The sequence below is a fragment of the Ruditapes philippinarum genome, unplaced genomic scaffold, assembly GCF_026571515.1.
Source record: "Ruditapes philippinarum isolate M1 unplaced genomic scaffold, ASM2657151v2 ctg1634_1_1_1_1, whole genome shotgun sequence".
NCBI classification, from domain to species: Eukaryota; Metazoa; Mollusca; class Bivalvia; order Venerida; family Veneridae; genus Ruditapes; species Ruditapes philippinarum.
In genome coordinates this window covers 106,519-125,597 of record NW_026866726.1, presented here as the reverse complement: position 1 = coordinate 125,597, position 19,079 = coordinate 106,519, and the positions used below count along the sequence as shown (strand labels likewise).

The 19,079-nt window shown below is 30.4% G+C and overlaps 1 protein-coding gene across 1 annotated transcript; it reads left to right on the top strand.

Moving 5' to 3' along the window:
• The first annotated feature begins 2,252 nt into the window (after positions 1-2,252).
• Positions 2,253-17,717, top strand: LOC132733511 (uncharacterized). Its single transcript, XM_060720166.1, has 8 exons — positions 2,253-3,096; positions 4,507-4,607; positions 8,191-8,493; positions 14,458-14,526; positions 14,940-15,083; positions 16,383-16,442; positions 16,703-16,728; positions 17,018-17,717. The coding sequence occupies exons 1-8, from the start codon at positions 2,489-2,491 to the stop codon at positions 17,582-17,584; spliced, it is 1,878 nt and encodes a 625-aa protein (XP_060576149.1). The 5' UTR covers positions 2,253-2,488; the 3' UTR covers positions 17,585-17,717.
• The last annotated feature ends 1,362 nt before the right edge of the window (positions 17,718-19,079 follow it).

Sequence of the window (19,079 nt, the reverse complement as noted above, 5' to 3'; positions counted from 1 at the left end):
TGTTAATTGTAAAATACTTTTACTTTTTCATCAAAAGAACATGACATAATTTAAACACAGCAAAATATCTTATGCAGCAGCAGGACAGCAGTCTGCAGTTGAGAAGTCTACAAATTATTGTTTTAATCTTGATATCTCTACATCTGAAAGAATTTAGGACAGTTGGTTATCTATTATATTCTTACAGCTATTATTATTACTGTGTAGAAATTTTATTCTGATGCTGATATTCTTTTTTAAATCACATTATTGTTTACTGTAATAAATGAAATCACTGGATTGGTTGGCTTACTTTGCAATTTGGAATTACATGTAAGAAATTTCATTAGATGTTTTTTCAAAGTCACTTATGTTTCCAGTCTGTTCTACTACAACAGCACAAAACATATTTTTCCACCAGTAATTAACTTAGAAATTTTGAAATACATGTATATGCACAGTCAGCACAGACTGTTTCCAAAATGACTTGTTTACATTTTCATGTTAACCTAATTTAGTCCTTGTAGAAGTCATAAAGCAAATACCTATGCTTTACAAATAATAAGGATTTGGTATTTATTAATATTGAATTTACCTTTCAATTTTATACATCTTTTATTTTTCAATAGCCGTGAACATCTTGCTACAGAAAGAAAGGGTATTGTCCTTACCAAATTGCATAATTCCATACTGCTCAAATACGCAAAAATACTAGCCAACATTTGCAAAAAAATCCTACAAAACACTATATGAAATATGTTTCAGTTGTTTAAAGTATCACAGATACACACAAGTTGACCTTTGACAGGTGCATAATAGGCTATTCAAAAGAATATGCCTCCCTTTGATGTTGTTACTCTATCACCATCAAAGAGCCGCCGACATTCACACTTTTTGATTGAAGTTCTGTCAGCATTCTTTTGTTAAGAAAATGTATACATGTTTAATAATAGTTCAGTGTTACACCAAAAACAAAAGGAGGCATATTTTGTTGGAATATTTCGGCCTCATTTATGTTCAAATCGTAATTCACGTGTGGATTTGTACATGTGGTAATGGATGAAAAGAACCTGGAAACATTAAATATGTATTCATTATGAGTGTTTAGAGACTTAAACTAAAAAAAGGATTTAATCATTTTTTTAAAAGCATTGTTTAAATAAACAATTGTCATATGTTGGATTTACACGTCAAAAGCTGTGTGCGATGTGTTTGGAAGGACTGTGTGCGATGTGCCGATGATTACTCAAGTATTTGATTTGTTTTCTCGTTGTTTCTTTGACTTCTTAAACTTACAAACTTTTAGAAAAATCAGTTCAAATAATTATATTTTTCTGCCGAGTACAAAAAAATTATTATCTTGAACATAAGCGGCACAATACTTTTACAAAAATATCGCCGCGTCACAAACGTCAACTTTGCCGCGAAAGCCGTACTCGCCGCATGATAATAGTACATGTAATTCATAGTTTGTTTTACGTCTTTGTAGGCTGTTTTTATTTAAAAATCTTCTAATTTTTTTGACATATTGACTATTAAATTATTTTTTTTACAAAATTACAAAAGTATCAAATCCAGTACCGGTATTTTACGAAACGGTATATACCGGTAATTTACGAAGTTACTATTTGGTATAGGACCGATACCGGGAACCGGTGTCCAACCCTAGTCTGGTCTCATTGAATCAACAATGTTTAAAGGATACTATTCCCTACAACTGAGGTTTTATGCTGAACTATCGTAGTATTTTTATGGGTTAAATTGAATTTACTGTACCCTATTAGAAATATTGCTAAAATAAAACATTGGACATTTCCCCATATCACTGCTTTAGAGAAAATCTTGACCTTTTTAAATGTTCTTGTAAGATTAAATTCTAAATACATGTACTCGGCATGTAAATGGGTGCATTGGTGTATATCTTAAGTGAAAAAAAAACTTGTGTGCATATCTTTGATATGCGGGGTTAGCTTTATCACGTAAATTTGTTTAAAAATACAGTGTTCATATCACATGATCACTTTGGAATATAAAGATATATAAACTCAAATATTTAAATAAGCATTAATCCTAACAAAGATATAAGAATTATAAATGTTTTCGTCTTTACAGCTGCGATAAATACGTATGTTAAGCGTAGATTAATACTTCTAGCAACTTTACTGATATTGTTTTAGCAACACACGAAAACAACAATTCATCGGCGAAAAAACTTTTGTTAAGCTGTGAGTGAAATTTAAGATGGAGAAGAATATAATATGAAAAACATGTTTTGTCTATATTTCGTATTAATGATTATTTTTCAATAAACTATCACGTTTGTATATTTTTATAAAGCTGACAAGGAAGACAAAATAAATGCGAGACGTTAACTAGTAGTACAGTAGAAGAATGTTAATATGATACGCTCAATTCACGCGAGAGGTAAAAGGTTAAGGGCGAATAACTGAACTAGAAACTTTTAAATAAAATTAAGCAAGGTTCAAACTATATTACAAAATATTTGAAAATGACTTCCGAGATGGATTGGACTACAGAAACCTACCGACTAGACGAAGTTGAAGGAAAATTTGACTTTCCATGTGTTATACGTGTGAATGAAGGATTCTATTCAGCTACAGATGCTGAGGGATTCTCTCAAGGTGATATTTTATCTATTGATTCCAAAATGGTGTTGCATAAAGTTGCAGCAAATTTTACAGACTGTGCTGATTTGAATACCAAAGGCAGTTTAGATGAGGACTATATTGAGCTTAAAAATGAAATTCTTGTGCCGTTGAATTACAAGGGTAAACTGAAAGTTATAAGGACCGCTAAGTACTATGACAATGTAAAAGATTTAACTGCAGACTTTCCAAGATATGCAACGGTAAGAAAACAATTGGATGTAACGACTGAGGAAGATAAAATAATTACAATTAAATCAGGAACCACCATAGAACTGGATAGAATTATTCCAGGACCAATTGTTGGTTCAAAAAGACAACCAGGTAAATTGGTGGTTCGGTTTCAACATTCCAGTGGACCTTTGAATGTGGCATTGTCAATGCATGCAAATGGAAAATTCATAACAGAGCCAGATAATAATGAATATACAATAAAAGAAGCTTTGGACAGGTAAATCATGCTGTTTGACAATTAAATGAATTCAAACTTTAGTAATCTCTTACCTATTAAGATGTATCTGTTATGGAAATTAATCATGATTTATATGAGTTTTTTATAGATGACAGATATTTTTTTCCAAAACAAAATTTATCATTATTTAAACTTGGTAATAACAATACATAAATATCAGCCCTTCAAAAAAATGAAGGAAATCTACTGATCTTCAAACAATCCTTTTTAAGCTTTTCAGACCGTGATAAGATAACATATACATACTGCATATACGAAGGTTAATACATTTTACATGTTATATGTACACGAAAACTATCTGGTTTATTTGAAAGATTCATCAGTCAAACTACCACAATATTTTCGCTCATCATGTATTTTAAATTTACATTATGTCGGTCGTATGGTCGTCCATTCATTCATTCAAAACTTCCTTTCTCAAATTTCGTTTTATATAATAGAGACATGGCGCGCACTTTTTGTAATTTGACTACCGGGAAAAAGTATTCGTCATCTTTATGTATACTTTTTATCAAAATTATATAAAATTAATTGTGTCTAGTTATTCTTATATTATATCTGAATAAAGGCAACATAGTTTCAAGTGCAATTGACCATTAAAATCATTTTTTTTATTTAAACCAAACAAAGTTATCTATTATATTACATTGTACTCGTATATATCATATGAGCCGTGTCACGACAAAACCAACATAGTGGGTTTGCGACCAGCATAGATCCAGACCAGCCTGCGCATCCGCGCAGTCTGATCAGGATCCATGCTGTTCGTTATCAGTTTCTCTACTTGTAATAGGGTTGGTAAGCGAACAGCATGGATCCTGATCAGACTGCGCAGGCTGGTCTGGATCCATGCTGGTCGCAAACCCACTATGTTGGTTTTGTCGTGACACGGCTCATATATTTTGAATATTATTGATACCCAAACCTGAGCTGCAGTCTTTTGACAAATATATTTCCAGGAACTTCAGTTCACATATTGTGTATACATTGATTTAAGGATTTGAATATGACACTTTTACAAAGTATAAATAACTGTTTTGAATATACATTGGGTAAAATAAAATTATTTGAAAATATGAATTGCACGAAGCCATCGATATACCTTCAACGACAGAAAATATTATCAGTAAATAACGAATGAATTTTAAAGAGACGAATTAAAATGCTAAATCATCACGTCTTCCTTGAATCAGGAATGTCATCAATACATCTGTAGAACTCAAAAGTAAATGGACTTTTAAAAAAAATTTCAATTAGTTAAAATAAAAGGATTCTGTATGCTAGTTGTATGTATACCTATTTCATTTATTACCCCCTCCAAAAGATTGAACAATGTTGGTGGACATGATGTGTGTTAGTTGCTAACCCGTTTTCCATTTCTGTTACTAGGTATAGTCTGCCGCAGCATGTACGTTTTGTGGATGATAAACTCAAACGTGTTTATACGCAGGATCTGCTTGAGGGAATCGAAAATATGAACATTATTACAGGTGACCTTTTCACTTTTCGTTCGGAGTTTGAAAATGATATTGAAAGTAAAGAAAAACAACTTGTGTTATAAGAATAAACTATGGAAGTCCTGGGGACATTTTTGTTATGATATTTTCAAAGCCTTTCGATTTTTGTATCCATGGACACACATTCAAACAGCTTGCAATATGATCAAGTCACTATTGTTGATACAACATTGACCTTATAAAACGCATGTCTCTAAGAATCTTAGAAGCATAACAACCGTCGATTTTTTGTTCAGCCTTTATATACAGTATCACAAAAATGACCTCCTGACTATCGTACAATGTTTTATATAAGAAATTAGAAATGAGCAAACCAAAGTTTAGGAGCATGGTGAAGAACACTCGATAGTTTAGTGTTTTACGGTAGATTATCGTGTTTCATGAATGCTTTGCAAACAAAGTTTATACAGGTTTCTTGAATCACGTGTTTTTTGTATAAAGCCCAAGGTCCAAGGGTTCTCCTGATCAAGTTATAAGCTGAATTGTTTTTATCTCCTGTAACAAGAGGTCAAGTTAGCCCTACATTACGATCCTATCTACGCTGGGACAGATAACGTACACTTATCTGTCTAGAGCATTTGGTTGAGGCAGTATTTGTATTTTCTACACATTTCGCATGAAATAAGGGAGCCTAATTTAAAACAAAGATATAAACAATATATGGTCTTACATATTTATACTTGGACAACCTTTCACACTGGATGAATATTGTGATATATCAAGATAGAAGAACCTACAAGGTTTATCACTAGTTAAAGAGATTATTACCACACACATTACTTACCTGTCTGTCTGTTCTGAGATTGAATACGACAATCGGCCTTTTGTGAATATTTAATTAAGATAATGACATCAAAATTAATTTCATCTTATCAATTTATAATGATCACAGACTTAAAGCTTATACATTCAAATATTGTATTAATTATCAATTAATTATTAAGTCATGTATTAATATATGTTATAAAGCTTGATTTACAAAACACTTGGAATAATCTATTTTACATATGTTCTACCTATACTATACCGGTAATGAATTATAATTTCTTTACTGCCATGAAAAATTTAAAGTAAATACATAATGAAGCAAATTAACAACAAATGTGATAAACCTTTTAAAGTCAAAGATATATACCACCATGTTCAAAAATAAAATAAATTATTAAAATGTACTCACCACTCACATTTCATGGAATAATATAGTACATGTTTATACATATATATAAGAACAACTATTTGGAATTTTGTTCATCATAAAATGATAAATTGCAAGCCCGAAAATATTATGTATATTTACTAGTATATAAACAAATAATAATTTTATTTACAAAATATTACAAGCCCATGGATGACATGGTAATGTATACAATCGTTTTATAAATAACATACGTCAATGTTGGCATATATCAGTTCATGACTTATCACAGTTCTTATATGTGAGCATTTTGATAGCCTTACCATAAATATATCTAAACTTAATATAGACTTAATAAAAGTCTCAGGAAAGTTTTTATGTGGATTTCTATAAAGCACTAACACAGTTAACAACATTTTACTTCAATCACTTGGGTAGTAGTTCAGTCTCTTGTACAATGTATCACACCCTTTAGTGTCTCTACTTTAACACCAGTCAAACTAAGAAATTGTTCTAAACCATCTGGCTTGGCTTTCTTTTTCTATCTACTTATATCATATTTTAATGGTTCCACTTCATTGCTCCATTCCAATGTTGCCGAATCCTTCGAATAAATATATACAACAAATTAATGATACATTATATGCTTTTATTTGGAATGGAACTTCAAAAATTAATAAAAATGTGTTAGTTAAAGATTACATGGAAGGAGGTTTAAGAATGGTAAATATAAATGTTTTTATGAATGCGTTAAAACTTACATGGATAAGAATTATTTCAAGTGATGGTTGTTGGATAAGTATTTTAACACAGGGTATTGATGTACAAAAATTAGTCACGTATGGAAAGCATTATGTCGAGAAAATGTAAAAATCTATTAAAAATGAATTCTGGAAACACACTTTAAATGCGTTTTCATTTATTGAGCATCAGAAATTTGATAAAGAAGACATTTGTAACTTACCTTTATTTTACAATCACAACATTACTATTGGCAATAAAAGTATTTTTTGGAAATCTTGGTATGATAAGGGAATTCGTTGTTTTTACGATATCTTACAAGACAATGGCCAGTTTTATACACCAGAAAAATTAGGCAAGATCTACAATATAAATATCAATCATCTTTTATATTTAGGAATTAAAAAAAGCAGTTACAACCTTTTTTCAAAATTTCTGCTTCAACGCTTTAACTTTTAAGAGAGAAAAATTCCCAACAATTCCAATACACATTAAAGGGATAGTTAAAGACCAAAAAGGCTCAAAATATATGTATGATTCGCTTAATGTCAATTTCAGCAAGCCCGTTTGTCAGGTCAAATGGTCACAAAAACTATGCCTCTCAAATGATGATGAATACTGGAAGAATATAATATAATTTACCATTCAAATTGACAAAAGATACTTATATACAATGGTTCCAAGTAAGACTTATCCATAGGATTTTGGGTACAAATAATCTTTTGTTCAAAATGAAATATATTAACAGTCCCTTATGTAGCCTTTGTAATCTTCATGATGAAACTATAATACATATCTTTTGGGAATGCGTTCACAGCAATAAACTAATGCACGAAATTTGAATAGATAAACTAAACATGCCAAACTTGAATAAAAAAACTATGCTTTTTGGTTACACTAAAGGAAACAATAAATAAATATTGTAAACAATTTAGTTCTTTTATATGTCAAAATGTATATTTCTAAATGTAAAACTAATAAAACAATGCTATCTTTTGCTGGTGCTATAAAGTATATTTCATGTATTAACACATTATTGTAAGACTGTTAAGGGATGGACCTCTGACCCTTAAATAGTCATGCGACGGAGGCAATAAATGGGGTCACCTTCGAGGCCTGAAAAAAACAAAAAAAAAACAAAAAACATTTCAATTATTAACCCAACTTATGAGCATATATATCTCCAAACGTCTGTCTTAGTGACTTCATCCCGTCCATCCAGCGGTAGTGGCAGTGGTCATTATCTCCAGTCTGCTTACACCAATGTCACATAAGTTTACATTTTTATTTATTTAGTACACGAACATTTTCAGACTTTATACCCTGACAAATTTACCGATATCAGTCTATATATGAAACTATATTAATCTCGATTCAGAGCCTATTTCCATATAAATATGTCAAGTTATATTTTTAGTCTTTTGTTAAGTTGGTGTAAAGGAAACAATTTGAATGTCAGGGTCGAACATAAAATCGTATAAAATATTGCCATGATTTATGCATAGAACACAAAATAAAGTATCATTACAACAATTCATATTCCGAACAATTCAAAACAATTAAGTAATTGTTTAAGTTGATATAAAACAAATCTTACCATGTTCAACAAGTTCTTCTTCTATATTAGCTATGATTTTAGCTTCAGTTATAATATCTTTGACATTTTCAAATATTTTTCAGAAACATTACGATTGAATCGCCTTGTCACACAGACAGTTCTGGTTGGACATTATAAGCCATTAGATGGCAATGTATCGAATGATACTGAGAGATTCCGGCAGAGAACTCTGGCAGTATTACCTATGAACAAGCCTGAGATTTGCGAAATAGAGGTGAATGTTTCGAAGTGTGTAACCGATGATATTTACGAACAAGTCTTCCTCGTCAGAAACGTTTCTCATTCTAACACTGAGGAAATAGTAGATGGATCACTGTATGTAGATTTTGCAATGACACCAGGAATTAAACTGATTTCCCAAGAAGGTATATCTTTTTCATATTTAATTCTCGCATCAGATCAAAGATTTCAGCATAGAAAGTTACAGAGATTTTTATTGTATACATCAAATTGAATAAGGTTAGTTCTGCGATAGTTGGTATTCATGTACAATAAAGAAAAAAACCTGTGAAAAAGAGATATGATATCAAAACAATGGATATTTTATTAGTAATAAAGACTTTTGACAGGTTGTTTGTAAATATAACCCGAGCCGATAGGCGAGTGATATATCGCAAATAGCCGTTTATATACGGCCATATTTCCTGTCATTTCTATAACGAATGATATAATACAATGTTCTGCAAATTTCTTTTTTTAAGACAAAAGTCAGATTTCTTTATGAACTGATAGCATTTTATTAGTTTTAAAGATTTTTTGACAGGAAATATGACCCTATATAAACGGCCATCTTGGAAGTGTAACCCGAGCCACCAGGCGAGGGTTATATTGCCAACATCCGTTTTATACGGTCATATAAGACCGTTTATATACGGTTACATAACCTATCAGGAATATTTATAACGAATTTTTAATACAGCAAACATCCTTACTTGAGAAAAAAGTGAGATTTATTAGAAAATTGACAGCAGCCGTGTATATTAAAGATCGTTGACAGGTTATATGGCCCTATATAAACGACTATTTGTAAATATAACCCGAGCCGTAAGGCGAGGTTTATATTGCAAACAGCCGTTTGTATACGGCCATATAACCTGTCAACAATATTTATAACGAATTTATAATACAGCAAGCACCATTTTTATAGAAAAAAAGTAAGATTTCTGCGCCGTGTATATAAATAGAGGATATTTGTTTAGTTCAGTGTAAGATCGGAATATATTTCACCGAGTGAGCACCAAAAGGTATATTTCACGAGTGGCGCAGCCACGAGTGAAATATGAACTTGTGGTGTTCACAAGGTGAAATATATTTCAATCTTACACTAAACTAATCAAATTTTCTTTTTATTACATACAAAGAAACGTTTTAAAAAAACAGTAAACCAAATACTGAATGAAAAGCGCGCCAAATAATAATACAACGTGACGTCATTAAGTTGGTACACAGTACTGTGCACGCTAGTATTTCACTGAAACAACGTAAGGGGCTTAAATTCAAAGCAGTGAAATTACCAAAGTGGTAATTTCACTGTTTCAAACAGTGAAATTACCAGTTTTATATCACTGATATATTTCTATAAACCACCGAAAAGCATGTAATAAAATTATATAAACGTCAAGATTATCCAATAAAAATGACGTTACAAACGTGCAGTATTATAAAAAACTAGGATTTAACTCAATACAGGATTGGAGCAGTACCTCAGACTACCTCTAGACGCTTGCAGAAATCATGATCACAAAATAGACAGATATCGTTTTTTTCGCCGATTTTTACATTTTTCCTTCATTATCTTACTTAACTCGGTGTGAAAAGATGAATTAGACCTGTTAAAGTTCATTCCGTTGGGTAAAAAGACAAGATTTTAGCATTTTATCATTCAAGCGCCTTGTCCGGTATATACCGGAATACGGTATTTAGTGTGGTGCTCCAATCCTTTTTTTAGTCTCACTCAAAAAACTATATAAACGTCACGATTATCCAATGAAAAGTGACGTTTCAAACGTGCAGTATTATAAAATTCATTTAAATCGTTTTAATTTGATTTCATAATTTTCATTTTATATTTATAATCATATCAATATAGTATTCATTTCTATTGATAAATCAAGCACTAATATGCAGTTATGCACTGTGCAATATGGACTTATCAAGGTCTAAATTGTTTAGCCCTTAAAAACCCTTTAATTTATTTTGAAATTATTATCCTTTCTTTGTAATTTTTTAAGCAACTTTGAAACTCTGAATGGTTGAGCTTTATCTTTAGAAAATATCATGGCTAGAAAAATGACGGGTTCAAAACAGGAAGACATGTCGAAATAAAAATGCAAATAATGATTGAAAAAAAAATGCACAGATCAGAGCAATCAAAGTGGATTGTGTCGGGACCTGCGTTTTCTTTCTTATTTGTCAAGGGTATATCTTCTATATACAATGGGAATGAATTACAGCGCCAACAAACTTCAACAGCGATTATTTTTGCACCTTTGTACAACTGTTTGATCGGATAGAATCAAAGGTTTAACAATAAGATGTTTAGCACACTTATGACCCGTCTAGACCGAGAAAGGGATTGAATCAAAGATCGCGGATATTGAAACATGTTGATAGTATGACAATACCTGTTGAAAACAAAGCAATATTTGGAAACAAAGCTTTCAAAAATAAAAAAAAAATGATAATAAACTGAAAAAGAGATGAAGTAGAGAAAGTAGACATTGCAGTCATAAAAAGGTAAGAGCATGTCTGATAATTTGTTGTTCTTTGAGGATGAAAAGAAAAGACGGATAAATATTTAAATTGTTTCGGAGGAGAAGGGTCTTGAAAACGTCCCTACTAATATCAAACCATACCTAGCACATCGTTAATAGAAGTTTCCCATCGCTAGACCTGAAGTGGAGTTTTGCATATTTCCCATATCATAGTTTATTTTTACAAAGAATACTTTCTTTTCAGAGTGATAGCCCATTTAACTTCGTTGCAATAAGTCAAGTACATGTGAACTTCCTTTTTATAATTTCGTAAACATTCCGTTTCTTTTGGCTTTTATAATCTCTTATTTTCATTTAAAAAAAAACGCAGGAATTATTGGGGGCAAGGATTATCTCAATGATTTCAATCTTCATGTAGGCCTTGATCAATCCAAACAATGACCCTTATGTTTTCCATATCTTATTTTATTTATTATTTATTTTATTTTATTTCGTTTTTGTAAAAGATTTTCGATTTAACATGTTTTAATACTTTTTACCGCTAACTTCATCTCTAATTTTGTTTAATTATTTAAACATTGTCCCAGAAAATTCCCCTGTTCATTCTAAATATGAATGTGATGCACTTCTAAAAATAGAGACTGGTGTACATTTTTATCAAAATAAAGGATATGTGTATATGTTTTCAAGGATACACATTTAAAACCAAATTATTTATACCGCGGGCGTCAACAGATCGGATTTCAAACCGGTTTGGGGAACAATGAATTACAGCGTATTTTATTATCTGTTATCTGCGCCCTCGCTTGCTCATTTTCATTTTATCAACTTTGGATAAGAAATACCCACAAATGCAATACGCCCCGGTTATAGGGCAAAGTTTGTTAGTGAGAAAGTAACTAATCACATATCATTCGGCACTTCTCTTTGTGAAACCTCCTGCTATTACATTTATGGAAGACAATGAATAATGACCAAATCTTAAAATCTTATAACTGACAACATAACATAAACAAACAAAATAGCGGACTGTAGTTCCAATATATCGCTTTGTTGTGTAAGAGGTCTATTGCGAAGAATAAAAGCCGAGAATATATCATTGTTAAATTATTCAAATCAATTCATTAATGTTATTGCATTAAACATTTTACAATGCTTATGACACATACAAATATAAACATTGGCAAACGAAAAAAATATACAAAAAGAGCAAGAAGTAAACAAAATATTTTTCCTTCAGGTTATTACGAATCGCGGATTTTATTTGCAAAGAAAATAAATTTCACAAGTTGGAAAATTGACTTTTTTGACTTAGAGTTCATTAATAGTTCGAACTTATATTAAGAGGATATTTTTTCGTTTGAGTGAATTGAGTGAAATATGGAATATATTTTCACGAAACATGATAAAATGCCACATATTTTAAAGCAAAATATGAAGCATTTTATCATGTTGAGTGAAAATATATACCATATTTCACGAAAAACGAAAAAATAACCTTTTTATTTAATTTCATTATCAAAGAGTAATGGTTATGAACCTCCTTGCCTGCTACGCAACTGCAATTATACAGCGCGGAGCAAAATAAGTATCGTCTTGTTTTGCACGCGATATTTAGCGCTAGATTGTGACGTCACGTAAAAAACTTTTTAAACGTCTGTACAGCGTTAATGACTGAATGAAAGATATTGGTGTTCGGATTTATTTTCTTAGTTAGACCATTTTCTATCATTCTAGATAGTTTTCAAAACAAAAATTCAACAAAAAGTTGTTTGTATTTATAAGATTTTTCAAACAAAATGGCGAAAGAAGTCCCTTAAAATAAATATGAGTTTTGACTCCGCCCGCTTTCATATTTATATTTCATATTTATTTTTAAAAAAATATGAAATATATTTGACTGAATTAGCACCTATTCATGGGTAAAATTAAAAAATTTTTTAAAATTTAGTTTTTATAAAAAAATTAAACCCAGTCAAGTTTCATTCTTTTTTTTATTAAAAGAACAAAACCAACTTTTATTTTAAACCCAAAAACAAAAATTGACCTAATTCAAAAAAATACAAAGGGCCCAAATTTTACGTTTTTCCTCTCATCAATTTTTGACTAAAAACTGGAGACTTTAAAAAATATCGATAAAAATTTGTTTGGAATTAGCCAATTTAGTAAAGTGTTGATTTTTGAAGATGAATTTCAAATTTTTGTATGGGTTTCATTGAGGCCCAAACTGCAGCAACGTATTTTGGGCCCCAACCTTATAAAATTCTGGAAAATTTTTCCCATTTTTATTAAACGTAGGGTTGCTTGATTTACGTATTTTTAAAAAAAATTTTTTGACAGTTTATATCTTTTAATATGTATGTACAAATTGATAGATTTTAGTGAAGTGGCTTCGTTCAACATAAGAATTCGGTGATTGATTAATAGTTGCCCAACAATCAGCCCGTTGCCTTGTTTTCCCTTAATATGAATCAATCCGGTACCCTAAAAAGGTACACGGTTATCATAAAAATTATTACTTCTTATTCATTACTGGACAAAACATTTTACTAAAACCACTAAATTACCGCGGAATGATATTTTCTTCTTATTATAATTTATCACGAATTACCTGGAAAAAAACAAAGATGACAATGATTTTTTTTTTGGCAATTTTATGCTAGTGTTTACTACTTCTTCACTGACATGTGAAATTTGTTTTTCGATTCGATAAAAGACCGTTAACAAACCCTATCAAGTTGTATATGAATTCCTTAAACATTACAATGATTCGTGCAAGTAAAACATTCGAAGACTAACAGATGCAATTTTTTTTTGTGTTTTTGTGTTTTTACCCCGTCAAGCTCGAAATCCATTTTATCTAAATTCGGTGCCATAAATCAAAATCAGTTCAAAAACGGGGGAAAATATTCTAAAATCGGGCCCAAAAGCTAGATTACTAGGGTTGAGACAGTTTTTATGTTTTGATAATTCTTTTCTTTTTAAATAAAAAACCCCTACTAAAATGATTTTCTTTGCGAAAGCGATTTAAACTGTAGTTTAAAATTTTTAAAAATGTAAATTGTTTAAAAAATTTAAAAAAATCTTTGAGGTTTTTTAAAAAAAACCCGTAATTATCAAAAATATTTTGCTTTTTCTTTAACAACAAGCAAATAATGGGAAGTTAATATGAAAAATTTAATATATTTTAAATTGTTCAATTTAAATTTTATTTTTCGAATTTGTCAGAGTTCTTTTAAAATAGGTTTACTTCATGAAAACGAGATGGCTGGCCCTATTTTGTTTTCGTTTGAAACATTTCTGTTATTATATTCTAAAATCAATCATAGTTTTAATAAATTATGTTGTACAGTTTTCTTTGTTCCTTTATGATATCGTGTCGTGATTTTACAGAAGTTTTAAAAAAAATGTTTCCATTTCGATGCATATCTCTTACACTAGTATCCGAAATCACTCTTATTTCAATATGCATTTTGTAAAAGAAATATTGCAAAGCATAGTTTATTATTAGCATTATTTTTAACAAGATAAACCACTTAATTCAAATTGCGTTTTTCTTTCGAAAACAAATATTTCATTTCAAATATACTCAACGTTCTAAATCTCAATTTTCAGAAGATGTAAATTATGACGACACACCTCCACCTCGGCCTCCTAAACCATCAAATATAGCACCGGAAATTGGTGAGCTTATCTCTTTACAATATCCATTCACAAATGTTCTGTTTATCTTTAAAAAAAGAAGATAAAAATACACCGAAAAGTAATAAAAATTAGGTCAGTTAAGGAATGTTTCTATATAATTAAAAATTTTCACCTTAGGTTGTTTTTGCGCTTTAATGGTTTCGAAATGTACAGATGCATAAACATTACACCATTGCCTGATAACCAGTAAGCCAAATATTTGAATTTTACTATTTGTTATAAATGAGTATGTATCAAATTAAAGTACATATATCATTGTGTTATATAATTCTGCTACGTGCATTAAATGTGTATACATTTAAATAAGTACACATCTTGATAAGCCAATTAGCTTTTCCGCTTGTCAGTATCAAATTTTATTGTCCATAGCAATGCATTCCCTATCATTTCAGGACCAAAGCCAGTTTCGAGAGTGAAACAGAAAAAGAAAGCACTGTCTCTGGATTCAAGTAACATGGTTGTTAAGAAGGACATTAAAGATGATGATGATGATGAAGATAGTGAAGGAGATTATATATTCCCTAAGGCTAGAGCAGGTATGTACATTAATTTTTACATAAAAATGTTTTTCACTTAATAATTTCTTCTCATTTACGGCAAATAACTGCAATACTTGAAGCTTTAAACAGATTTCTTAGATATGACATACGGGTAAAGCTCTTTTCTGTGAAAATAAATCGCTGATTGTAAGAGGGTCACGTTATTTACATAATAGCTATGCATAGTGATGATATATCGTAACTTTTATTACACTCGTACATGGTTTAACAGCGAAACCCTTTAACATTTTAAAGTTTTTGGGAAAAATTTAATGATTTAAAAGAACTGGATTTCGTTTTTTAATTTTTAAAGAAAACCCGGGTTTTTAAATTTTATTTAAATAAATTTTATGGTTGGGATCTTTCTGGGTTTGCCCCGTTTTTAGCACTTTTTTTGTGTTTTTTTGAAGTAAGATTTCATGTTTCTATCTAAAAGGGGAAAAAAAAATCTTTGTTAGTCTAATAAAAAATCTGTTAATTTTTCGTTTTAAAAGAAAAACCCAAAATTAGGGAAGTTTAATAGGGAAAAGCGATAATTATAAAGGCCAACTGTTGGGGAAAAAATATTTCCCCCATCATTTCCTTAAAACCCTTGGAAAGAATTGTAAAACATTATATTTAATAACGGCTTTGTGGCAATTTAAAACAAACTAAACAAAATGGACAAAGGGAGACCATTAGTATTAAGCTAACCTTGTCAGTTTTATGGTGAAATAAATGTTTGTTCTTTTTCCTTAATCTTCTTTTAGAGCGGCGGTTTTCATGATTTAACATTCATTTTCAACGACGTAATAACACTTCATGATGAAATTGTTATCTTATAGTTTGGTCAGGTACAATCAAAGAACTATTTGAAATATTGTACCTGTTTAATATTGATTTGTCACTTTTTCCTGCAAATAATACAACATTTTTTTGTGTACATAAATTCGTACTATATTTACAAATAATCATGAAACGACCACGAAAATCTCATGTATACATTTAAGAAACATGACACGTGCTTCTTCCTGTTTATCTTCAAATTAACAGTACTTCGACAATTTCGGTTTGTAAATTCATACCAGGCAAAGTTCATGTCCATTTTGATTGGGACAGACTATTGACATTTCTCTTCTTGTATGTGCGATTTGATTTTTAAGAGACAATCTTATCTTTTTATTAATTCAATTGCTTTACAGTTTAAGTTTTGTGACTGTTTACAAATTACACTTTTAGTTTTGTTTTGTTGTTGTTGTTTTCTGCAATTAGAATGAAATAGTCAAATTAATATTTACAAGAATTCTTTTCAAAAAGTTTCAGAGAGTGATAATATCTCCGGGTTCAATTTGGCTGATTTGGACTTCAAGGGTAGTGGTAAGTATACATGTATAGTTCCAGTTTGTAAAACACGTTGCAATTAATATTCAAAGCGTAAGATTAGAAATACACTGTACCATTTAATTTACACCAACATTTTGATATTCATTGACCATTGAATTGGACTATCCAGTATTTTCTATTCTCAATACAACAAAGGTCAAAGGGTAAAATTGATTTTCAAAATATCTGTTACAATATGAGATTAAATATCCAGTTTAGTTTTTTTATAGAGAAGATTTTAAACTTAATTTCAGAAACTGCGACTAACTCCTCGACTTTGGTAAGTAAACAATTACAAAAAAAAATCTATGAAAAAAATCAATTTATGATTTGTATGATCAAAAAGATCGTCACAATTTTTACATAAAAAATTTATGTTGTTTTCGTATTAGAGCTTCATGAGAATTTATTAATTATTTGTTCTGATGCCTTATATCTTTGAGCTTTTATTGCGGTATAACGATTCATTCATTTGAAATTACCAGACTTCATCAATGTAGAAAAACGAGCAATCTCCATTTGTAAATTTAGACATCTTTTTGCAATACATATCTTTTTTTCTTATATAGAGAAAGAAAATCTACAAAAAGGTTGCCACAAATATATCAAATTTAAAAAGTTCATTCAAAAATTTAACTACTTCGAGGGACAAACGAGAATCAATTGACTGTAAAACAAAACTTGAGAGTAGTGCACAGTTTATTCCTGAGGACTCTAATGCTGGTCAGGAATCAGACAATTTGTATTCAGACATTAATGAAGATACAATGTTGGAAGCTTGCAGTCAACAATCTCCAGTATCAAAAACATTGGACGGTGGAAAATATGATGATACTTATCTTGGAGCGATCAAATATAAAGAGGAGTCCGATAAACCAATGGCCCTTGTGCAACCTGTTAGATCACACCATAAAGGAAAGGTTAAAGCTTTTAAAGACTTAAACAACACAGAATTGGTGGACAGACTTCGTCAGTGTGGACTTAAAGAAATGTCAGATTTTTGTCATAGAGAGATGCTTAACGGTTCGTTTTTTAATGATATATCTACAGAAACATTGCAGAAAGATCTGAAGTTAAAGGGGATCCAGTTGACAAAATTTGTACAGATGAGGGATGCAAACTGGGTTCCCAGATAAAATAGATTATTCTGAAATCAAACTATACAAAAAACGATGCCATTTATATCATATTGTTAATGTTTATAAAACATCTCCTAATATATATTAGACAGCTGTGAACCCCGCCCAATAGAAATCAAACCAAATCTGAGAGCATTTCATTTTCCTTACATTTTCAATCTAATTTATGTTGATTACACGATTAAAGACTACCTTTCTATATATATATATATATGGTTTAAAGGATCAAAATTCAAGAGCTAAATGGTAATCCTTGAAGATTTTGATTTTGTGGCAAGAAATTCTAGATATATGTGATTTATGTTGCTAGATAGAGTGTGAGCTCTCGGAAGCATTAATTACGGTAAAATAACATGAAAATTACAACTATTACTTTGCATATAATTGAGTTGAATGCATATTATTGAGTTGAATTAAAGTAATGTATTAAACTTTAACATATCAATTTTGTATAAATTACTTATCTATATATATGTTTTCTTCGTTAACTCGATTATTTTAAAACACAAGCCGGCTATAGGCTCGTAACTTCTTGTATCTCTTCTTTCCAGAATTTATATATAAACTAACAACAGCAGGTGTAGCAACTGTAAAATTTGTACTGTGATTCTTCATCGTAGTGTTGTAATACTTTTCTTTTCCTTCTGGATAATTGGTTCAAATACTGTAAGTGTTTGCAATTGAATATTGCTCAAACTTGTGCAAGGGTCGTGAGATATGTAGCATTTTCCATTTTCTCTCATGAACAGACTTAATAGAACATAGTCTGTGGTTTTCTACTGATGCTGTAAAATGATTTGTTAAGTTTTTATGAATGCATTGTTTAAAATAATATTTATCCAATAATAAACATAAAATATATTTTGAACATTGCTCAACAAGTTTTGAAAATGATTGCCCAATCGAACACAATCAATAACAATATGCATGAGTTTAGATTAACACAGTGTACTGTTAATACTCATTTGAAAATAAAGGTATGTATTTTTCGACAATAATTCCTAATATTTAGAAGAAATGACGTATTCGACGAACTGATGTACTAACAATCAATTAAATAGATGTATTTATCATCCGACCAATGCATGGCTATGTCCGACGTGAAATATTCATGATCAGGCGTTTAATACATGATAAAAGTTCAATCTCGATTGGCTCGAACTACCGATATCTCGAACGAATTTGCACAGGGCCTTCGAGTTCAAGAGAACGTAGTTTGAATGTATTTGTTTATGTTTTCATCGCTCATCATATCAGAATAAATCTAAAATATCATTAGACCTGTGTTTCTAAACCGTGCCTGCATGGAATAAACCAACAAATAAATAAAGCTTTGGCTGTATGTTTTGTTTGAAAGATGTCATTGCCAATATTTGTGAGGCTTTGGATGTGGCTTATCACTTTTTATTTGCATAACTGAACTATATAAGGATAACTAACATTTCATTCATTTCTTGTTACCATTGTAAACAGTATTATTTTGTATGTAATA

Coding starts and splice junctions, on each gene's coding strand:
- LOC132733511 (XM_060720166.1), top strand. CDS start 2,489: ATGACTTCCGAGATGGATTGGACTACAGAAACCTACCGACTAGACGAA. Junction 4,608..8,190: donor AAATATGAACATTATTACAG/GTGACCTTTTCA, acceptor AATATTTTTCAG/AAACATTACGATTGAATCGC. Junction 8,494..14,457: donor TAAACTGATTTCCCAAGAAG/GTATATCTTTTT, acceptor CTCAATTTTCAG/AAGATGTAAATTATGACGAC.